General features: G+C 35.9%; 2 protein-coding genes, 1 long non-coding RNA gene and 1 pseudogene across 3 annotated transcripts; 1 reads left to right on the top strand and 3 right to left on the bottom strand.

Annotated features, from left to right (window-relative positions):
• The first annotated feature begins 1175 nt into the window (after positions 1-1175).
• Positions 1176-2598, top strand: LOC131173777 (uncharacterized). The gene is made up of 3 exons (XR_009144099.1): positions 1176-1265; positions 1707-1765; positions 2333-2598. It is a non-coding gene; the product is annotated as an uncharacterized LOC131173777 (long non-coding RNA).
• Positions 2599-2833: 235 nt separating this feature from the next.
• Positions 2834-5482, bottom strand: LOC110668788 (probable serine/threonine-protein kinase PBL23; annotated as a pseudogene).
• Positions 5483-6217: 735 nt separating this feature from the next.
• On the bottom strand, positions 6218-8026 carry LOC110668798 (uncharacterized). Its single transcript, XM_021830167.2, has one exon. The coding sequence runs from the start codon at positions 8024-8026 to the stop codon at positions 6218-6220; it is 1809 nt and encodes a 602-aa protein (XP_021685859.2).
• A 4593-nt stretch (positions 8027-12619) lies between these two features.
• On the bottom strand, positions 12620-13725 carry LOC110668781 (MDIS1-interacting receptor like kinase 2-like). The gene is made up of 2 exons (XM_058136664.1): positions 13394-13725; positions 12620-13128 (listed from the first exon to the last, which is right to left on the bottom strand). The coding sequence occupies exons 1-2, from the start codon at positions 13563-13565 to the stop codon at positions 12755-12757; spliced, it is 546 nt and encodes a 181-aa protein (XP_057992647.1). The 5' UTR covers positions 13566-13725; the 3' UTR covers positions 12620-12754.
• Positions 13726-21431: the final 7706 nt, after the last annotated feature.

The raw sequence follows: 21431 nt of genomic DNA on the forward strand, positions 1-21431 counted from the left end.
CCACGCGAGGATATGATTCGATATGGGTAATTGTAGACCGCTTGACCAAATCACCACTTCTTACCGTAAAGACTACATACTCGTGGGCACAAGACGCCGCTCTACATTCGAGAAATAGTCGATTGCATGGAGTTTTGGCTTCCATAATATTCGACAGAGGCCCGATTCACTTCTCGGTTTTGGAGAAAGTTACAGGAGGCACTTGGCACACGCTTGAACTTCAAGACGGCTTTCCACCCTCGCATGCAGACAAATTGAAGGACAATCCAAACAACTGGAAGACATGCTTTGCATGAGTGTTTTGGATTTTGGAGGTCAATGGGATGAGCTAGCTTTAGTGGAGTTTGCCTACAACAACGATTATCACTCCAAAGATAGGGTTGGCACCCTATGAGGCACTATATGGAAGAAAGTGTAGGTCTCCTCTGTGTTGGACAGAAATGGGGGAAGCAAGGGTGCATGATGTAGACCTAGTGCAGTACACTTCAGAGGTAGTTCCTTTAATCAGGGAACGACTGATGACAGCTTTCAGTAGACAGAAAAGTTATGCAGACCCCAGACGGAGGGATGTGGAGTTTGCAGTGGGCGACTATGTATTCCTGAAGGTATCTCCAATGAAGGGAGTCATGAGATTCGGAAAGAAGGGCAAGTTGGCACCTCAGTATATCGGACATTTTGAGGTTACGGATAGAGTTGGAGCAGTTGCCTACCGGTTGGAGCTACCACCCAACCTCTCTCACGTTCATCCCGTGTTTCACATCTCCATGCTCAGGAAATACATTCCCGATCCTTCTTATGTACTGCAGCCGGATGTGATAGAGCTAAAAGAGAATTTGACATTTGAGGAGCAGCCTGTAGCCATAGTGGACTACCAAGTGAGACAGCTGAGATCAAAACAGATCCCTATGGTTAAGGTTTTGTGGAGGAGTCAGTCAGTGGAAGAGTGCACCTGGGAGTCAGAACGGGACATGCGTAGCAAGTACCCTTATTTGTTCAATGTATAATCATGTGCTTTATTCTGTCTTGTGTAAAATTCGAGGACGAATTTTCTGTAAGGGGGGAAGAATGTAACACCCCTGATTTTTTATATATTATTATTGGGCTTCGTGTAGGTATTCTCATTTCGCGGAAATTCGACAGTTGACCGGGTCTGCGAAATTGGCGAATGCATCTGCACTGGAAAAGTCTCCGAATTGGGCCGAGATTTTGCCTACCCCCCATTGTCAGACGTCCCGAGCGCGTCCCCGAAGTCGGAATCGGCAAAGGTAAACCCGAACCTTGTTTTTTCATAATTTTCTAGTGCTTAAATAGGATTAAAAATCCGTAAAATATTCGTGGTAGCTTAGAAAATTACGATTCTTTTTGCAATAGCTTAGTAATATTGCTAAGGACCGCGGGGCAAAGTTTTAGAATTTTTAGAGTTGATTTGGGCAGTTTTTGCAAAAATGGTCAATTATAGGGACTAAATTGAAATTTTACATATTGTGATGAATGATTGGTTTGGTGGGCCCAGGAGGGGCTGTGTGATATGACTGAGTTGTGGATATATGGATTGTGAGTATAGAAGTGTGTTTTGAACCCTTTTTCAGTTGGTTAGGTCCTAGGTATAGGGGACTCACGGATTTTCGCACGACTTAGGACGATTTGGGTCTTTTCTTGATTTGTATTGAGTCATTTGTATTAAATGATTGTAATATGATTGTCAGGTGAGCCGGGACAGCCTTCTTCCTCCGCCCAGCCACCACAGTGATTTGTCGTCAAGTCTGTGAGTAAAATATTAATTTTAATTATAATTTCGATATTATTATATGTTCAGCATGCCCATGCATCACTTATATGCATATATTTATGTAGTTAAACTCTAGGCACGATTTATGTTGCATTCATAATCATGTTAAAGTGCCATGAATGGTGTTGGTAATTTGGAGGCGGTGTGCGTGCGTTGGCGTGCGTGTGATGTGGTGTGGACTATGGATAGGACGGTAGACACGCTTGAGTTCTTATTTGGGACCCGGTCCTTCGGGTAGACACGGCTTGAGTTCTTCGCTGGGACCCCGATTTGGTATTTAAGTGGAAGTCCGAGCTGAGTTCTTCGCTGGCACCAGATTGGATTTAAGAGAGCTGTATAGGGGATCAGCTCCCATATACTATGAATGATGTTACAGGTGTGTGAGTGCTCCAAATTACCTTTTGATGCAATGATGTGAATAAGAAGTTTATGTTGCATTTAACGCAACATGGTGAAATAGATACAGATATTTATAGATATTATGGTTAAAATTGATTTATTACTCTGAGTCGAACGCTCACTCCTGTTCAAAAATTTTTACAGGCCACAGGAGGATATTTTTTTGAGGTTAACCTGCTTTCTCCCTCGCAGGTCGATTACTACTGTTTGTATAAACTTGTTAAATCTTAGAATTTCCGCATGTGTTAGAAATGTTTATTTGATTTGGGTCTGTAAACTAAATTATTATTTTTGGACCTGTAAACTTAAATGTGCTATGCATGTTTGATGGATTGGATGAGGGAGCTGAGCTCCCATTTATTTTATGTTGATGAGTATGTGGAGGGTGAGCTGAGCTCCCCAATTGACTATATATTGTGTTTACAGGTCGGGTGAGTCGAAAACTCCCCGTTGGAAAGTCCATTTTATGGCCGGACTCTGTCCGTTTGTTTTCTTGAATTTGGGCCCAATGGGCCTTAGAATTGGGTAAATGAACAGTTAAGGCTTACTACGGGCCTCGGGGGCTTTAGGCTGGCCCAGGTCCTAGTGCCGGTCCGGCCCATAGGTTGGGTCGTGACAAAACCAAAGCCAAAAACAAAAAGAAGGTAGGGTAAAAATGACATCTGGGTATTGAAAAAATGGTTGTCTCTACAATGTAATGGGAAAAAAAAAAAAAAATTAGAAGCAAGCTGCATTAAAACTTGTTCCATTTCCTATCACTATCAATCTTTTGGTCTATTCTGTTCAGTATGATCTGCTTCTGTATCACTATCAAGAGAAGCTACGTTAACATGGTCATTGGTGTCCTCACCTTCCTCTCCCTTCTTTACTGCTAAGTATTCCAGGGCTGTTACAACATCGCTTATTAATGGCCGAGTGGTAGCTTCCTCTTGGAGACACATAGCTGCAACTGCAAGTGCTTGATGGAGACCCTTTATGGGATAATTCCCTTCTAACGATGGGTCTGCCATTAATGTAACTTTCTTCTGTCTTTAAACAGTGGTGTTGCCTGCCTAAGAGAAATGCATTGCAATCAAGATAAGGCCTGCAATTTTATAGCACAATCCATGTTTGGAGAATCACAACATTCTGTACATTACATACCCAAAAAACTAGATTCTGCTCTTCCGTTGGTCTCGAATTGTCGATAACTCTTCTTCCTGGGATGATCTCCAGAAACACAACTCCAAAGTTGTACACATCAGATTTTGTAGTTAATTGGCCTGTCAATGCATACTCAGGTGATTCCCATCACTCTGGTGGAAACATGAGTCTTGTCTCCAGTTGGACCAAGCTTAGCGAGACTGAAATCTGAGAGCTTTGGATTGACATTCTCATCTAATAATATGTTTGATGGTTTAAAGTCGCGGTATATCAATGGAGGTTTCGCTGTTTCACGCAAGTATTCAAGTCCTTTTGCTGCTCCTGAAGCAATTTTCATCCTTGTTTTCCAATCCAAAGGCTTTTAGCCTGGTGCTAAATCTGGAAAGAGAAGTCCAGCATATTACGGAAAATGTTTGAAGAAACAGATTCTGAAAAGTTAAATTTGCTAAAGCTTGCTCTTCACCCATTTTATGATCTAAGCTATAATTTGATATGCATTGCAGTCTATGTTAACCAGTCAAAAAGCAAGAAATCAAAATGAAGTTACTCTGCACATACCAAGAGGGTGATCCTCAAGGGAGCCATTGGGCATGTAATCATAAACAAAAATCCTTTGATCACCATCAGCACAATATCCAACTAGATTCACAAGGTTAGGGTGGTGAAGAAGACTCAACATCAAAACCTCTACTAGGAATTCTCTGTTTCCTTCAAATCCATTTCGGTCGAATTGCTTCACAGCAACAACCTAAGCAAATGAAAACAGCACAACAATCATTGGTTCAACTTACATACTTTCTTTATTAGTAGAAAGAAAAAAATGAAAGAAAAAAGAAGTATACTGCAGTAGTACTTGGCTTTTTTTCTCAAGCTGCCCTTTGTACACACTCCCAAAACCACCTTCTCCTAGCAGATTGTCAGGATTGAAGTTTTTAGTCGCTGCAGATAACTCAAGGAATGTGGAAACGTCAGCAGATATATTTCCCTTTCCAATTCTCTTGATTTCTTCAGTTATATACCTTCTTCTGCTGGCATCTGCAGAGTGAACTACCATCAATTAGATTTGGCTCCTTAAATGCGGTAAACAGTAGTTTGGTCCACTAATTACTTTTAAATGGGGCCAGGCAATCGCAACTTGGAAAGTTACAAATGCTGTTTTGGTTAGCTGTTGGCTGTTTCTTTATACAGATTATCAGCACAGGAAACAGTTTAAAATGACAATGAACTGTATCTGCAAATTTTAAAATTTTTGCTAATATCTTAACAAATAGCAAAACATGTTGATGGATGATTATTTGGCATGATGACAATGTGGCAAAAGTATTGACATGAGGGTTGAACATTAAAAACTAGTCTAGTTATTTTCAAATAAAAGAAGAGCATTATTTACTATTACCTTATATTTGAAGCACAGGTGCGTAAAAAATAATATAAAAAAGGGAAACAAATAAACCCTTAAATCTCCATTTGGAATGGTAGAAATTGACAAAGAAGGTAAAGGTTTGGAAATTGGCGGCGATAATTAATGTTGAAAAAACAAGAAGTAAGGCCAACGTGAAATTGGAAGGAAAGAAAAGAAAAAGAAAAAGGAATTTGTAAGTTCTTGAAAGTTTTCATAAAATTTAAGAATATACAATTAGAGCTTAAAAATATACCGCTTTTGAGTGAGATGCTTGCAAAAGAGGCTAAAGTTTTCGTGTCTTGATATTCCTTGATGCTTTTTTTTCAATGCTTTTCTGCTGAGTTTTTGTTCTGATATGCAACATGGAAAGCAGTTCATCTTGCCTTCCCTCTAATTCAACAACCGTCAAAATCTTGAATCTGATAAAATATATATCACTGAGACATAGATATATACATGTTGGCCTGTTTGAGACTTGGAAAGATTCAGTCTCAAAAAGAAGCAAAGGCATTCAATTCAAGAACTGGGTTGACAATCGGGAGATGATCTGCTTAGCCTGCTGAAAACCTTAGCCCTGGAAGAGATTCTTGTTATTCTGGAGGCACAAGAAAGTTCTTCTATGTCATTGCTTTGCATCATTTCTCAAAACCCATTGAGCTACGAAAGGGACACAAGACTTGGTCAAATTTGCTAATTTCAGTAATTGACAGGTACTTGCCATCTTTATTTTAACAAACCTTGTCATTACATAATTTCTTTAAGGCAAAATGGGCTATGGCTCTCTTTGATATTTATCTCTATATGACTATACGTATGATATTTTTATTTAAACATGTCTGCAAGATTAAAAATTTGTGACTTTTACGTCCAGCCACGGTGTCTTAACCACCGTTATACCAAAATTGTCAAGGAAAAAGTGATCGACTGACAATCTTTATGAATTTGGATTCTCTAGCAAAGAGTCACCAGCTCGGGATGATATTCTTATGAATAAGTTCATTATTTGTAGAGTTTGAGATTAACTCTCGTAGTTTATTATTATTTTATGTCCTCTCCATTAATGGAATTACAACTTGAAACTATCCTGATATGCTTGGCAACCTACCAAAATGCTTTCGATTCTAGACCATCTAAAGATGACAACCTACGCAAAGCAAATGGAGCAAACGCAATAGCTGTGCAGCAAAAAGCATATCAATCTGTCTATCAAACCTAGGCTGAAAAGAAAATTAAACTTAATTAAGAAAAAGCAATCGCATATACTGTATTAGTGCATTTTAATTTCTTTCTTTTGTGCTTTCCATATTGCTGTAACTCCGCGGGATTCTGTTCTTTCCTGTACCAGATACTATGCTAATGTACTCAAATCAGCCGTTACATTTACAGAGTTTAACGTTTCTTAATACACCATGCACTGAACCAAATAAACTAAAGCAAGTAAATACTTTGAACTGCTACGCCCTAAACAGTCGGTAGGAGCCCTTTTATGAACAATTTTTCTCAAACCTGCTGCCAAATCTTGCAGCTTTTAGCTCAGCGATAGCTTTCTCAAGTATGGCAATCCGAGATTCAAGTGCCAATCCTGGTACCTCAAACGCACTGTTTTCTCCTCCAACTCTACTCTTGCTAGGAGTATGGCAACGTGGAATCCCAGCTTGATTTTCCAAAGCTCTTACTGGTCTGCCTATTTCAGTATTGAGATTCATAATGCATTCTACTGGTTTCTGTAGTGACTTCACCTCAGACAGAGCTCCATTATTTGCTTTTGCATTGGAAGGACTAGGAAAAATACCTACATTATTATCTCCCTTCTTTCCTATCCAAGCCTTTGGCAGTCCTTCTGATCTTTTCCTTGAGCTTCTTTTTCTTCGCACAGCGGCAATTATTGCATTCTTGAGCAGATCATGCGAATCCAACTCTGACTGTTTCCACCACCTCAAGTATTTTATAGTAACATCAGGCACAAAGAATGGAGATGGAACAAACAATTTGGTAACACTAAATGGCCTAATGTAATTGATCCAAGCAAGTTCTGGGATGCCGTTAGATTTAGCAATGTCACAAGGAATATCCTGATCGAATCCAAACTGCCTTGCCACTCGATGGGGAAGATATTGTTCAATACAACCTATACCAACCAGCTCAGACACTCTCAAGCATAGAGCAAATGACAACAAATCTTGATTTGATCCCAGTTCTCGCCATTCTTCTTTCTCTTTGTAAAATTCAAGACCATATCTTCCCGTGGCATAAGGCCGCCAGCAAAAAGTCTCTGTTGCTGAGTCCAACACGAACCTCACATTCTCAACTTTCCTGCTTTTGACTTTGTCCCATAGAGCTGATCTGGGTTCACCATTTCTGATGGAACTGGCCTGTGGCTGGAAGGCTGGAAATCTCTCCCATGCCCAAAGTTGAACCAAATGAAGTGGCGACCATAGAGCAACTGCTAATATATCAGCATAGTCTCTTCTCCTAAACTCAGTAACAGCAACGATTGTTGCTTTTAACAAACCCAAATCTCTATATATGCTAGCCAGAACTGCAGGAGCAAGCGCAACAACTTCCCCTTTCGCTAAATGGATTGCAATAGGAAATATACAATCTCTAAGTGTGTTCTCAGAATCATGGAAAACAAACATTTCCAACCACAATGAAAGAAATGCTTCGTGCTCTATTTCACTGCCACTAAACATAAACTCCTCCATCCATCCAATTTGGCAGACCCCACGAGTTAGTCCCCTTCCTACTTCACTTCTAGCTTCTTTCAGTTTATCTTCAATTTCTTTATCTTCCCTGATTTCACGAGAGCATGAAAAAAAAGGGGACCCTAAAACAGAGTACCCTCCCAAAATGACCACATCTTCTAGTGTCACAGTTGCTTCTGCCCATGGAAAGATAAATGTGTTGGTCTCAGGACACCATTTTTCGGCAAGGCCAATGATCCAGTCATAGTCTCTTTGAACCCTGTAAGTAGAACTCAAGATTGCTGAATGAATGCCTGCCCTTTTCCACACAGGCTCATACATACCTTCCATGTGACGAACCCATGATTTCCAATTCGCTGTTGGCTCTTGCCAACCATAGAACGTCGCATCGATAGGCCAATTTTCAGGATCAAAAGTGGGAGGCAAAGTAGAGGGGCAGAGTGAAGGGTTTTTGGGGACTAGCGCTTTAATAGAAGCCCGAGTAGGATTCAGAAAATGGGCTGTTCTTAGGGTTGGACTTGCATTTCTAGCAGATGATAGCATTACCTCCTCTCTCTTTTCAACAATAATTTCTGTCTGGTCCCGCATTGTGTCAGGTATCAATAGGGACTAAGTTTCTTCACGGTAATGGTATTACATATAGCATTTATTTTCCCATTGAAAACTCATATATTTTTGGATTTCTAAGGAAAATGATGTAACCCACCAAATCGGATATCCTAAGGTTTGGCAATCATTGGTTATCAAGCTATTTCACAAGGGATCGACCCTAAAAGTGGAAAGAAAGGTACCTGGTAGGGAATGGGAGTTTTTTTTAAACCAATTGCAGAAATTTTCTGTCTGTTTCGCGAGAAAATGAGGGAAATCAAAGATATAGCTTCTCTCCTTGTTTTGCTCTTGCTGGGTAATGAGTTATTGCAACAAAACCAACCCTACGAAAGATAAAACATGGAGAAATGAATAGTTAAACAAAGCCAAAAGGAACAGAGAGCTTTTCAGAAAGTGAAAATGGAAGCAAAAGACTGAGAAGAACGCATGTGGAGTTGCACAAACAAATCGATTGCTTGCTCTTTCTCTCTCTTGTGACGGTCAACAGGCTCAGAGGCTCAAAGTCGATCAGGGGCAATTATGTAACGAGCTCTTTTATCATTAAATAATGGCTAGATATGAAACCAGATATGGCATTGGCGGGTACCGACCCAATTCAGTCGAATTGAGTTTGTATGGTATGTAAATAAATTTGAATTAAGTTAATTTGATCAATAATATTCCTAATAGATTTGGATACGGTTCGCGTTTTATATACTTTATTTATATAACTACTTAAATATAAAATATATTTTTTAATAATTTTTATACATAAATATTTTAAATAAATAGAATTAACACATTTTATAGAATTATTAAAATTTTAAAATAAAAATTATTGATTAAAAATATTTTTTATATAAAATATTAATTAAAATATATAAAATTAAATAAATTCATGTATTATTTGAAAAATAATAATCCGATTTGAGAAAGATTCAGTAGTTAATAATAGATTTTAAACAGATTTAGAATGACTTTAAATAATATAAATATTAATTAAATTTAGACTTAAATAAAATAATTTTTACAGATATCATATTCATTACCTTATCTAATGATAGTCAAAGTGCTATAAATTATGCAAACTAAAATTTTACTTGCGCGTTGAGTGGATATTATTAATATTGGTATATTATTTAATTGAATAAAAATATGATTATATAGTTTTTTTTATATATTTATACTTAATTTATTTAAAATATTTTAAGAATAATTTGTAAAAAAATTGTGAAAATATGAACAATAAATATAAATTGAAAATGAACATAAAGAATAAATAATGAGACATCAATAAAATGTATATAAATAAATTTTTATAAGATTGAATATTACTTTAGTGGTACTTGTTCAGATTGTTTATTATCTTCTTCTGATTTTCCTACCTAGGGTAAACTAAAATTAATATTTCTCTTTAGTATTGATATAATCAATATATTCATTTTTTTTTGGACAAAAAAAAAATTCTTTTTTTATATAAAAATTAATTTATTTTAAGATATATACATGAAACATAATTTAGTTATTAATTTTAATTATATTTTATTTTTATTTAAATACTATAATAATAGTATAAATACTATAACTATATCATTTCTCATCTTAATTTTAAATACCATATCTCATCTTATATCTTATAATTTTTTTTTCTTACTACATTCAGGTGCTAATGAAATTATTTTAGTAAAATTTAGCTGTCTTAATTCCTAGGCGATTGCACTAAAAATCTTAGTTACTAAAATATTATTTGGTAAATTTAACAGAAAATCTTAATTGAAAATTATATATTCTATTTGTTTTAGGGATGGTTAGGGATGATTAATTTAATTTTTGATGTGTGATATTAATTTATATAGTTGTAACGATAATTTCTAGTTTTCTTAATATTAATTAAATTATAATTATTGTTATAAATTTTTTCATTATAAAAAATTAATTATATAATTTTATGATTATAGCTGAAAATAAAAAGGTTACTTTGATTTTTATAATTTATAACTATAACTTTTCGTTTTCTTAGTATTAATTAAATTATAATTGTTGTCATAATTTTTTTATTAAATACCTTATAGGTCTATTAATATTTATATGTCATTATATATCATTGATGTTGTAAAATTGTTAGAAGAATAGGGGTCAAATGGACAAATAGAAAAAAAAATCTAATAAAACCTCACTAATTATTTTTTGGTGAAATTCTTTTTGAGACCAATTTTATTATATTTATAGACATAGATATCAATTATATAGATTGCAAAATAAATAGGCCTAAAAAATCACAAATTTTTTTTTTTTTATGCATCAAAAACAAAATAACCCAAATAATGAGTTTAAATACTGAAGGCTTTTGCATTTAATAATTACTGCCGTTTTCACATGAGAAAAGGTTAAATAATAATAACAGAAAAAATTAAAATAAACCTTATCGCATTAATCTGTATAGAATATCCTCATTCCTGTATAGGTTTACTTAAAACTGATGCATGCATTTTAGATCATCATTTAGGAGTAATTTTTGCACATAATTTACCATTATTCATAGCTATTATTTTAGATATTAGTATATATTTAGTCAATTTTACAATTTTCACATTTCTTAGTTTAATTTTTGGAATTTATTTGCTTTGTAGGTTAAATCTGGAGAAATTTGATGAATTTTGATCAGAGTAGCCATTTGGAGGAGATTAAAGTCGAATTGCAAAAATTTTGAAGTTGAGTTAAAAATGGCGAGGCGACACAACTGTGGCAACCGAATTTGCTTATGTCGCAGGTTGTGTCGATCGTCGAATATTCACGCCGAGCGACACAACCGCGACACAACCGGCTTATGTCGTTTTCTTGGAAAATTTTTGACGTGGCATTTCCGTTACTCGACCTTTTACCTCACTTTCTCTGGATCCTTCCCTTTTACCCATTCTAGAAACGGTCCCTTGCCTATATAGTGCCCTTTATCACTTTCTTTCCATAGAGAGCAAGGGAGGCATTTTTAGAAAGATAGAAAGAGGGAAAAGGGGAGCATCTTCTGCATCTTCTTCCAGCAAGGATCACGTTTACGCACTTTTCTGAGAGATCCTGCAAATCGGTTTTTCTACCCTTTAAGCTTACATTTCCATTATTTCTTCATTTCTTCATTTGGGTTTATTTTTAAACAATGATTTGTGAGTAGTTGATTGAGATTCTAGAGATGGGTTTGTAAATATTGATTTGTTTTGTGGTTTTGAACTGATTTAGCCATTTAAATGAAGATTGTTATATTTTGATTTATTGCTTGTGTGCTTATTTCCATGCTTGATGAATGGGCCCTCATTGAGTTAAGTTTTAATCCTTAATAGATGGACTGAAAAGTGAATATTGGGGATAGATAATCTTGCAATAAACTTTATTTTCTTGGTGTTAGAAATAAGCTAAGAAGATTAAGGGGAACTTTCCAAAAATCAATTAGAGCATTAATTGGGTTTTTGTTAGATTTGAAATCTAGTGAAAGCAGGGTTTGATTTAATGAAAACCAATTTTGAGATGCTTGAAAAAGGTTTCAAAAATTTAAGAATTGATTTCCCTCAAAATTGCAATTCTCATGTGTTTGGCTAAATTAGGGAAAAATCACATGCAAACAATATTGAAAAAATCCAATCTCTAGAATCAATTTATTTTTCATTGAAATTAGATATAAATTCTCCAAACCTCATAAATAGCAATTTCAATTTAAATCCAATTTAAATTTAATTCCAATTTAAATCCAATATCTAGAATTACTTTATTTTTTTTTAGATTTAATTCTTCTTAATTTCATAAATAGAAATTTCAAATTAATTTTTGGTAATCTAGTTTAATTAATTTTAGTTAATTGATTGATCTAGTTTTAATTCCTCAAATACCAATTTTAATTCCAAATTTCATTTTACATCTTTAATTTTTGTCTTAATTTTAATTTTTAGATTTTATTTTTAATATCTTTTAATTTTTGTCATTCTAATTAGCTTATACTTTTATTTACAATTTAAGCACAATTCCCTGTGGGATCGATATCAATTTTTAAAACTATACTACTGTGACCCGTGCACTTGCGGACACACAGTATCAAAAACATGTTGCCAAATCTTGCTGCTTTTAGCTTAATAATTTTTGTTTCAAGACTTCTAATCCGAGCCTCTAGTACTGCCAATCTAGTATTTCTAGTGTATCACTACTATTCCTCTCTTTGCATCCTCATTAATGCAAAATGTTTTCTACTAATTTTGGCATTGAATCCATGTTTGTTGCAGTTTCGTCATCCATAAATGAAGCTGAAGAACTTTGAGATTGATTAAACAACTTATCACCAAATGATCTCTTGTCAAAACTCGCACGCTTGTTACATGTACTCATTTCTTCAACTTTAGTTTTTCTCCCACTAAGCAATTTTCCATGTTCGCCATGTTACATTTGGGATGAAATTCAGTTGGAACATCGAGTTTGACAGTTTGATTCGGGCTGATTCTAATTCGATTCACAATTCGAACTAGACCATGACTTGATTTTACAATCCAATCAATTATTTATATGTCTTCCTTTTGGTTTATTTTTTCGAAGTTATGTACATAATAAAGAGCGCATCAAAATTCAAGTCCGATTGCTTCTTGTGCAAGGCATATAACAGTTTTACTCCAACCAAACATATAATACAAGGCATGCAGCAGAGGAAAGACTGAATAAAGAAAAAAAAATTAGTACAATGATCTTTCTACAAGCTTAGGCATTGATACCATCATGGACCAAAATTTCTCCCAATTTTATTTCAGAGAATGCCTTTGTTAATGGATGCCACTGGGCCATCAGTTTTGAAGAAACTTGTCTCATGGTTGGCCGAGATTGAGGATTTGCACTCAGGCACGCAAGTGCTAGTTTAGCAACATGGATCACTCCTTCAGCATCTTTATTTTTAGGAGTTGGCAGGCATTGATCGATCACTTCTTTGAAAAGTGTTTGTCGTTCAATTGGTGGAGGTGACGATGAAAGAGATGAGGCAACATCTCCTGGATGTTTTCCCATTAGTATTTCGAGTGTGACCACACCAAAGCTATAGATGTCGCATTTTTCATTGACTGCCATTGTGTATGCTAACTCTACAAATATATATATATATATATATATATATATATATATATATATATATATATATATATATATATATATATATATATATATATAGAAATAGTGAATCGCTTTTTAGATGATCCAATCACAAATTGCAACATTTATTTATTTTTCCTTTTTTCTAGAACGCCTCTGAAGCAAAGGATTTTCCTCTGTTCCATGGCTAAATTATATGAAATGTAAGTAAAATAATTGATATAGTACAATAAAAGTAAAAGAAATTAAGATATGCACCTGGTGCTGTGTACCCGATTGTGCCTGCAAATGAGGTCCAATTTGAGGAGTCAAGCATCAACAGCCTAGCTGTGCCAAAATCCGAGACATGGGCCTCAAACTCTGAATCTAACAGAATGTTGTTACTGGAAATGTCTCGGTGGATCATTGGAGGAGAGCAGTCATGGTGCATGTACGACAAAGCATTTGCTATTCCTTTAACAATATTTAGCCTCTTACTCCAATCTAACTCCGCTGCTTCTTCTTCATTGCTTAAAATTTTTCTCAAACTTCCTCTTTCTATGAATTCGTAAATAAAAAATGAGTGTCTAACATGCGAACAAAACCCATATAACTTCGGGAATTTTACCGTATAAGGGCTACAATGGAGCCCAAATGATGAAAACATGGTGGATCGAAGGAAAATTACCGGAATGGAGTGAGAAGCCTAAAAACGCTATTTAAAATTGGGTTTAAAATGGGTGCAGATTCAGAACAGTGTCGAATGCTATTCAAAATGGCGTGTAGGAGCCAGATGCTATTCAAATTGGCATTTTTGTACCTACACACCATTGTCAATCGCGTCCAAGGTCTCAAAAAAATATTTATTTTATTTATTTTATTATTTAAAATAAATAAGCATTAATTGAGAAATGAATTAATATTTAACTCTACTTTAATATTACATTGCACTTTTTTAATATTTACATTATATTGATAATATAAAATTTATTAAAATTTTTGTATAGTAAATAGAATTTATTGTTTAAAATTATTAAAATTTAATTTATATGAGATAGAAAATATAGTGAAAAAAAAATTACCATCAATTAAAATAATTTACATTTTATTATAAATGTGGATAATTAATTTTATTGATTGCAAATATTAAATTGAAGTATGAAAAGAAATAAAATTATTAAATATTACATGTAACCATTTATAATAATATATAATTTAAATATTATAATTTGTTTTATCTTAGTACGAAATTCATTATTAAAAATTTTTACCATACAGGTGTACTTTACAACAACTTAAATTTATTTAATATTATTAACAAAATTAATGTGTAAAGTGTGATTTTGTTTATAGATAGAAAATAATAATAGATATAATATTTGAACCATGTGATTAGGAAATTTTTCTGTTTTATTTTTTAAGACATGTTAATTTTGTACAAAAAAAAGAAATAAAAAAAGAAGAAATAAATTTGTTTTTCTTGAAAATATTAAAATTTAAGTCATATGAGATAAAAAAAATAGTAAACAAAATTTATTATCCTCAATTAAATTAATTTCCATGTGATATTAATTTTTATTCTTATTATAATTACTTTTTTATTTTCAATTTAATTATGCAAAATATATTAAAAAATTGAGACTAACACATCGTAGCAATTGACCTAAAGCAAAATATAAATTACGACAAGTATTCATAATTAATATACAAATGAAAGCAAATATTTAAGTCAATCATGTGCCACAACCCGGTCTTCGTATATGTCGTCTCGGTCGAAGAACTCGATGTTGTCCCCCTCCTTGATGTTCTTCTAGATCACCTTGTGCATCTTGAGGTTGGCTAGGCTGCCCTTGTTGTCGTCCCGATGATTCCCCTCCCTGTAGTATAATGCACAACACTTTGTTCATGGTGTCCAAATAGACCCACACCAGATGGAATATAGCCCAAGGCACCAGACTGATATGGTGCGAAGTATTGATCTGAACTATATCCACCAAATTGACTAGAACTATAGTGTGATGGCCTAATGGTAGATGGTCTGCCAAAAGGAGCAAATAAGCCGCTGAATGGTGTTTGCGGCTGCTGACTCTCAGTATAGTCAAATGGCATCCAACCAGTGTAATGAGGGGGGAAAGATTCTGAATAAGGTTGGAATATTGTGGATGGTCCCGGATCAGATGGTGCAAGAGCTGAGGGAATAGGATCAGAAGGATCAGGAGCTGATGTCATGTAGTAAGGGTGAAATGCGACAGGTGGGGGCAAAACATCATCGGGCGGAGAGCCTCGACGCACTGGGTGTTGACGACGTCAAGCAGGACGTGATCGACGTCATCCTGCTGCTTGAGGTTGCTGCTGGTCCTCTTGTAATTCATCATTAAAGGTTGCTGCTTGAGGTGCGGACTGAGGAGGTGGCATTTGACAAAGCCGACTTTCTTCCTCTAAAGCAATCATCATTTTCCTTAATGTACGCTTAACTTCTGCCACATTTTGTGTTGATGGGTTTTGTAATTTTAGCAAACAATCTTCAATTGCATCCTCCTGTAAAAATATAAGGTCAATGCATTTCTTACATTTTGGGTTTAAAAAATATAAAATTATTAGTACTAAGTAATTAATAATGAAAAAATATGTGTTGTAAAGGATTACCACACAACCAATAGCAGCTCCACTTATTGAGATCCAACGTCTCGCAACTCGACGATACCACTCCATATACTCAGAATGATGGTGGGGTGGTTGTGCCATTTCTTGCCCTTGAATAATGTACTGTTCTTGCCTATTCCAACGATTAATGTATGCCGCATGGTGGTGCGCCCAGTTACTCTCACTAACTTGAAGAGTAATGTCATGCAACTCATCTATTTGCATGGGTGGTCGTAGAATAGGTTAGGCCAAACCAAATTGTAACACCCTAGGCAAATCCCACATCGACAAAACACGGGAGAGATGCTGGGTTCATAAGATGGAGGTTCCTAACCCCTATTGACGCGTTTTAAAACCGTGAGGGCTTCGACCCAGAGCGGACAATATCACTAGTGGGCCGGGCCATTACATTTAGTGGTATCAGAGCTAGACTCCCTCTAGTACGGTGTGTGGTGCGAGGACGCACCAGGCAGAAGTTGGTGGGCTTGTCACGACCCAGGGATGGAGTTGGGACGTGCTTGTTCAACCAGCTACGCACTGGGGTGGAAACTTCGTGTCCCACATCGGAAACGGGAAGAAAAGATTTGGGCCATATATGTGGGAGTCTTCCTCACCTGGTCAGCGCACTTTTGGGAATGAAACCTCCCAAAGGACAAATCCGTGAGGCCCATGGGCCAAAGCGGACAATACTGACTGGAGATGGATTGGGCTGTTACAATTTGGTATCAGAGCCGCTCCGCGTGCAACCTTGAACGATGGTGGGGCAAACCTCAGCGAGGACGCTGAGTCCCATAAGGGGGGTGGATTGTAACACCCTAGGCAAATCCCACATCGACAAAACACGGGAGAGATGCTGGGTTCATAAGATGGAGGTTCCTAACCCCTATTGACACGTTTTAAAACCGTGAGGGCTTCGACCCAGAGCGGACAATATCACTAGTGGGCCGGGCCGTTACAATTTGGTATCAGAGCTGGACTCCCTCTAGTACGGTGTGTGGTGCGAGGACGCACTAGGCGGAAGCTGGTGGGCTTGTCACGACCCAGGGATGGGGTTGGGACGTGCTTGTTCAACCAGCTACGCACTGGGGTGGAAACTTCGTGTCCCACATCGGAAACGGGAAGAAAAGATTTGGGCCATATATGTGGGAGTCTTCCTCACCTGGTCAGCGCACTTTTGGGAATGAAACCTCCCAAGGGACAAATCCGTGAGGCCCATGGGTCAAAGCGGACAATACTGACTGGAGATGGATTGGGCTGTTACACAAATTGCCTCATCACTCTGTCAGGTTGGTGCCATTCAACAATATGGAAGCAAATTAATGGCACCACTACCTTCCAAATGGGACGGCCTTGGATACATATGTCAGGCAGCTCATCCAATAATTCTTCAGTATATGGTTCCCATATAACCTGCAAGTGAATGTTAGTAAAACATCAAGTAATTATAAATGTAGGAAAAATATAACATATTATTTGAAGTAAGATTTATTGAATATTGGTTTACATCTTCAGGTCGCATCCGGTCAAGGTTGTACCGGATTTGCGGAAGTACATGAGTTGTTACTTCGGTGATCTGTCGAGCTCTACTCCTCCTGTTAGTTGATAAGAAAATTTAAAATGTAATGCAATAAAAATCAATTTAATCTTTTCTTAATATATATATATATATATTTTAGTGACATACCTTGCACCTAGGGGTGCATCATGAGGTATTGATGGATCTCTAATTGATGAAGAGATTATTTTAAATCTCTCCCAGGCCCATATCTGTAAAATAAATAGTGGTTCTGAAATCTCCTTTGTTTTAGTAACAGTAACACGACAAAGCTCACGATAAAGGAAGGCTAAGCAAGCTCCACCTCAATTGTACATCGCAGCTTCCCTCAAGTCTTCTAAAAGGGGTAAAAACATCAAGTTCACATGTGAGTTTGTCTTGTCAGGAAACATTGATCCGATGAGTCATAATATGAATGCTCTTGCATGCCATAACAATGTTAAGTCATCAGCATGATGTGGAATAGCTCCAAACTCATCATTTAGCCATGCTAATTTTAGTGTATGTCCTCGAATCATTTCTGAGGGTGGTCTAGCGCCCAACAACAAGTCACAAACTTCTGGCCAATCTGCCCGTGACATTCCAGTAACAGCTGAACCATGTACTGGTAAACTAGAAATAATGCTGACATCCTGAAGACTGATTGTGTACTCACCAATTGGCATCATAAATGTATGGGTTTCCGGTCGCCATTGCTCTACAAAGGCAGTAATGAGATGCCAGCCAAGTGAAAAAAATTCTAATATAGCAATACTAATAAATCCCGAATCGGCAAGATGAGGAACAATTTGGTCATCAATGTCAGAATGAAATATGTTCCCCTGCCTCCTGCACGGAAGCACTTCATGATCAATCGTACCATTCCAAATCCCTTCAGAACAGTATTGGGCCTGGAGTCGAAGAACCTCTGTATCAATTGGACCTGGGACAATGTAATCTCTTCTTTCTTGTTGTGTAGCCATACCTATTCATTGCGGCAAATATACATTTTCAATTTATTTTTTTCATATTTACAACAATGCATATATTTCCCTGGTACATTGATTATTATATAAATGGTATAAAAAACATGTAATAAAAGTATTAAATAATGTAAATAAATAGATCTCATTCATTGCATTAATTAATACGTCTGCATTACATTTTCAATACAAAGATATCAGTACAATATTATTTACTACATCAAGAAAATATATAAACATTAAAATACAATATTAGAACCAACTAGGTCAGCCTAACTATTTGATTTACCGGACATGATCTTACTAGCTCGTCATAAACGTCTTGATCTAACATGTAGTTGATTTTCGGTAAAATGGGCTTCACCAGAGTATATTTGTTACTGTCACGCATTTTTATACCAGTTGACCGACACATTGTCCTCGTAGCGACCCAATTAGCATATTCTTTGACAAATCCTTCTAGTAGCAGTAAATATGATGGGGTACAGTTAGCTTCTAATTTTCGCCATACACGATCAAGTATACCCTTATCGTATACACAACTAAAAGCTGACTTTAAAGCCAAGTATCTACGTTTATCTATTAATAGCTCTCATTCTCATATAATTTCTTGAATGAGCCCATTCAGCCTTATCATATGCTTAATAATGCATAGCAGGTAATCCCCCATACTTGATAGTCTTACTTCCATAGGGAGATTAATCAAATTCCTAATTAAAGCATGTACCCTTGTCCGTTGTTGTTGACTGACAATCCTTTTTGGAGTGTGCATTATACGAGCCATTATTTTATCTAACACATAAACAAAAACGAATGAGCACATAAATAAATTTGAAACAATGCAATACAAATATATCAGAATCAGTAAAATGAAAGCATTAATCCCTGCTATTACTATTTGAAAAGAGTAACATTACTATTACATTCAAATAAAATTACTTTCCTACACCCATTGAGAATAAAAAAAATACAATTGGATGATTTGTTCAATACATTACTGCAAGTGAAAAGAGTAACATAATTAAATAATGGTGTTTTTTCATTCCGGACAATTATTTTTTTTGTGTCCTTGTTCACGACAGAGCGAACAATGGATATTAGACGCTGAAAAAACTTTTCTATTCACATTTCAGTCCATTTCATTCTTCATTCTTGAAGATTTTGGTCTTCCTTTAAACCTTTTCCATGTCAGGTTAGGCAAAAGACTTGGATCATTGTCTATTGGCCAATCATCATGATGTTCAAGTGCATGAAACTGCCACTCATAGCACTTAAGTGTTTGCTCCAATGTATAATAATTTGAAACATATTACTCATAATTAATTGACATTGATTGACATGCTGCTATGACATGGGAACATGGAATGCGTGTCTCTTGAAACTTCCCAAAGTTGAACCAAATGAAGTGGCGACCATAGAGCAACTGCTAATATATCAGCATAGTCTCTTCTCCTAAACTCAGTAACAGCAACGATTGTTGCTTTTAACAAACCCAAATCTCTATATATGCTAGCCAGAACAGCGGGAGCAAGCGCAACAAGTTCCCCTTCCGCTAAATGGATTGTAATAGGAAATATACAATCTCTAAGTGTGTTCTCAGAATCATGGAAAACAAACATTTCCAACCACAATGAAAGAAATGCTTCGTGCTCTATTTCACTGCCACTAAACATAAACTCTTCCATCCATCCAATTTGGCAGACCCCACGAGTTAGTCCCCTTCCTACTTCACTTCTAGCTTCTTTCAGTATATCTTCAATTTCTTTATGTTCCCTGATTTCACGAGAGCATGAAAAAACAGGGGACGCTCCCAAAATGATCACATCTTCTAGTGTCACAGTTGCTTCTGCCCATGGAAAGTTAAATGTGTTGGTCTCAGGACATCATTTTTCGGCAAGGCCCATTATCAAGTCATAGTCTCTTTGAACTCTGTAAGTAGAACTCAAGATTGCTGAATAAGTGCCTGCCCTTTTCCACACAGGCTCATACATACCTTCCATGTGACGAACCCATGATTTCCAATTCGCTGTTGGGTCTTGCCAACCATAGAAAGTCGCATCGATAGGCCAATTTTCAGGATCAAAAGTGGGAGGCAAAGTAGAGGGCCAGAGTGAAAGGGTTTTTGGGGACTAGTGCTTTAGTAGAAGCACGAGTGGGATTCAGAAAATGGGCTGTTCTTAGGGTTGGACTTGCATTTCTAGCAGATGATAGCATTACCTCCTCTCTCTTTTCAACAATAATTTCTGTCTGCTCCCGCATTGTGTCGGGTATCAATAGGGACTAACTTTCTTCACGGTAATGGTATTACATATAGCATTTATTTTCCCAATGAAAACTCATACATTTTTGGAATTCTAAGGAAAATGATGTAACCCAACAAATTGGATATCCTAAGGTTTGGCAATCATTGGTTATCAAGCTATTTCACAAGGGATCAACTCTAAAAGTGGAAAGAAAGGTACCTGGTAGGGGATGGGGTTTTTTTTTTAACCAATTGCAGAAATTTTCTGTCTGTTTCGCGAGAAACTGAGGGAAATCAAAGATATAGCTTCTCTCCTTGTTTTGCCCTTGTTGGGTAATGAGTTATTGCGACAAATCCACCCCTACGAAGGATAAAACTTGGAGAAATGAATAGTTAAACAAAGCCAAAAGGAACAGAGAGCTTTGCACAAAGTGAAAATGGAAGCATAAGGCAGAGAAGTACACAGGTGGAGTTGGACAGACAAATCAATTTCTTGTTCTTTCTCTCTCTTCTGACAGTCAACAGGCTCAGAGGCTTAAAGTTGATCAGGGGCAATTATGTAACGAAGCCTCCCCCCTCCTTTTCCATTAAATAATGGCTACAGATGGAACCGAATACGGCATTGGCGGGTACCGACCCAATTCTATCGAAAATGAGTTGAAATTTGATAAATAATATTTCTAATGGAGTAGGATATCGGTTGGATTTTGTATCTTGGGTATATTATTTAAATTTATTTATATAAATAATTAATTAAATATAAAATATATTTTTATAATAATTTTTATATACAAATATTTTAAATAAATAGAATTAAAATATTTTATAAAATTATTAAAATTTTAAAATATAAATTACAAATTAAAAATATTTCTCTCTAGTTTTGATATATTCAACATATTCTTTTTTTTTATA

This window comes from Hevea brasiliensis, chromosome 15, assembly GCF_030052815.1.
Source record: "Hevea brasiliensis isolate MT/VB/25A 57/8 chromosome 15, ASM3005281v1, whole genome shotgun sequence".
Classification (NCBI taxonomy): domain Eukaryota; kingdom Viridiplantae; phylum Streptophyta; class Magnoliopsida; order Malpighiales; family Euphorbiaceae; genus Hevea; species Hevea brasiliensis.

What these genes read in the sequence shown, in the direction of transcription:
- LOC110668781 (XM_058136664.1), bottom strand. Translation starts at nt 13,565, where the DNA reads ATGCACCATGACTGCTCTCCTCCAATGATCCACCGAGACATTTCCAGT. An exon ending in AATCGGGTACACAGCACCAG is followed by an intron (nt 13,129 to 13,393) that starts GTGCATATCTTA and finishes ATATATTTGTAG; the next exon opens with AGTTAGCATACACAATGGCA.
- LOC110668798 (XM_021830167.2), bottom strand. Translation starts at nt 8,026, where the DNA reads ATGCGGGACCAGACAGAAATTATTGTTGAAAAGAGAGAGGAGGTAATG.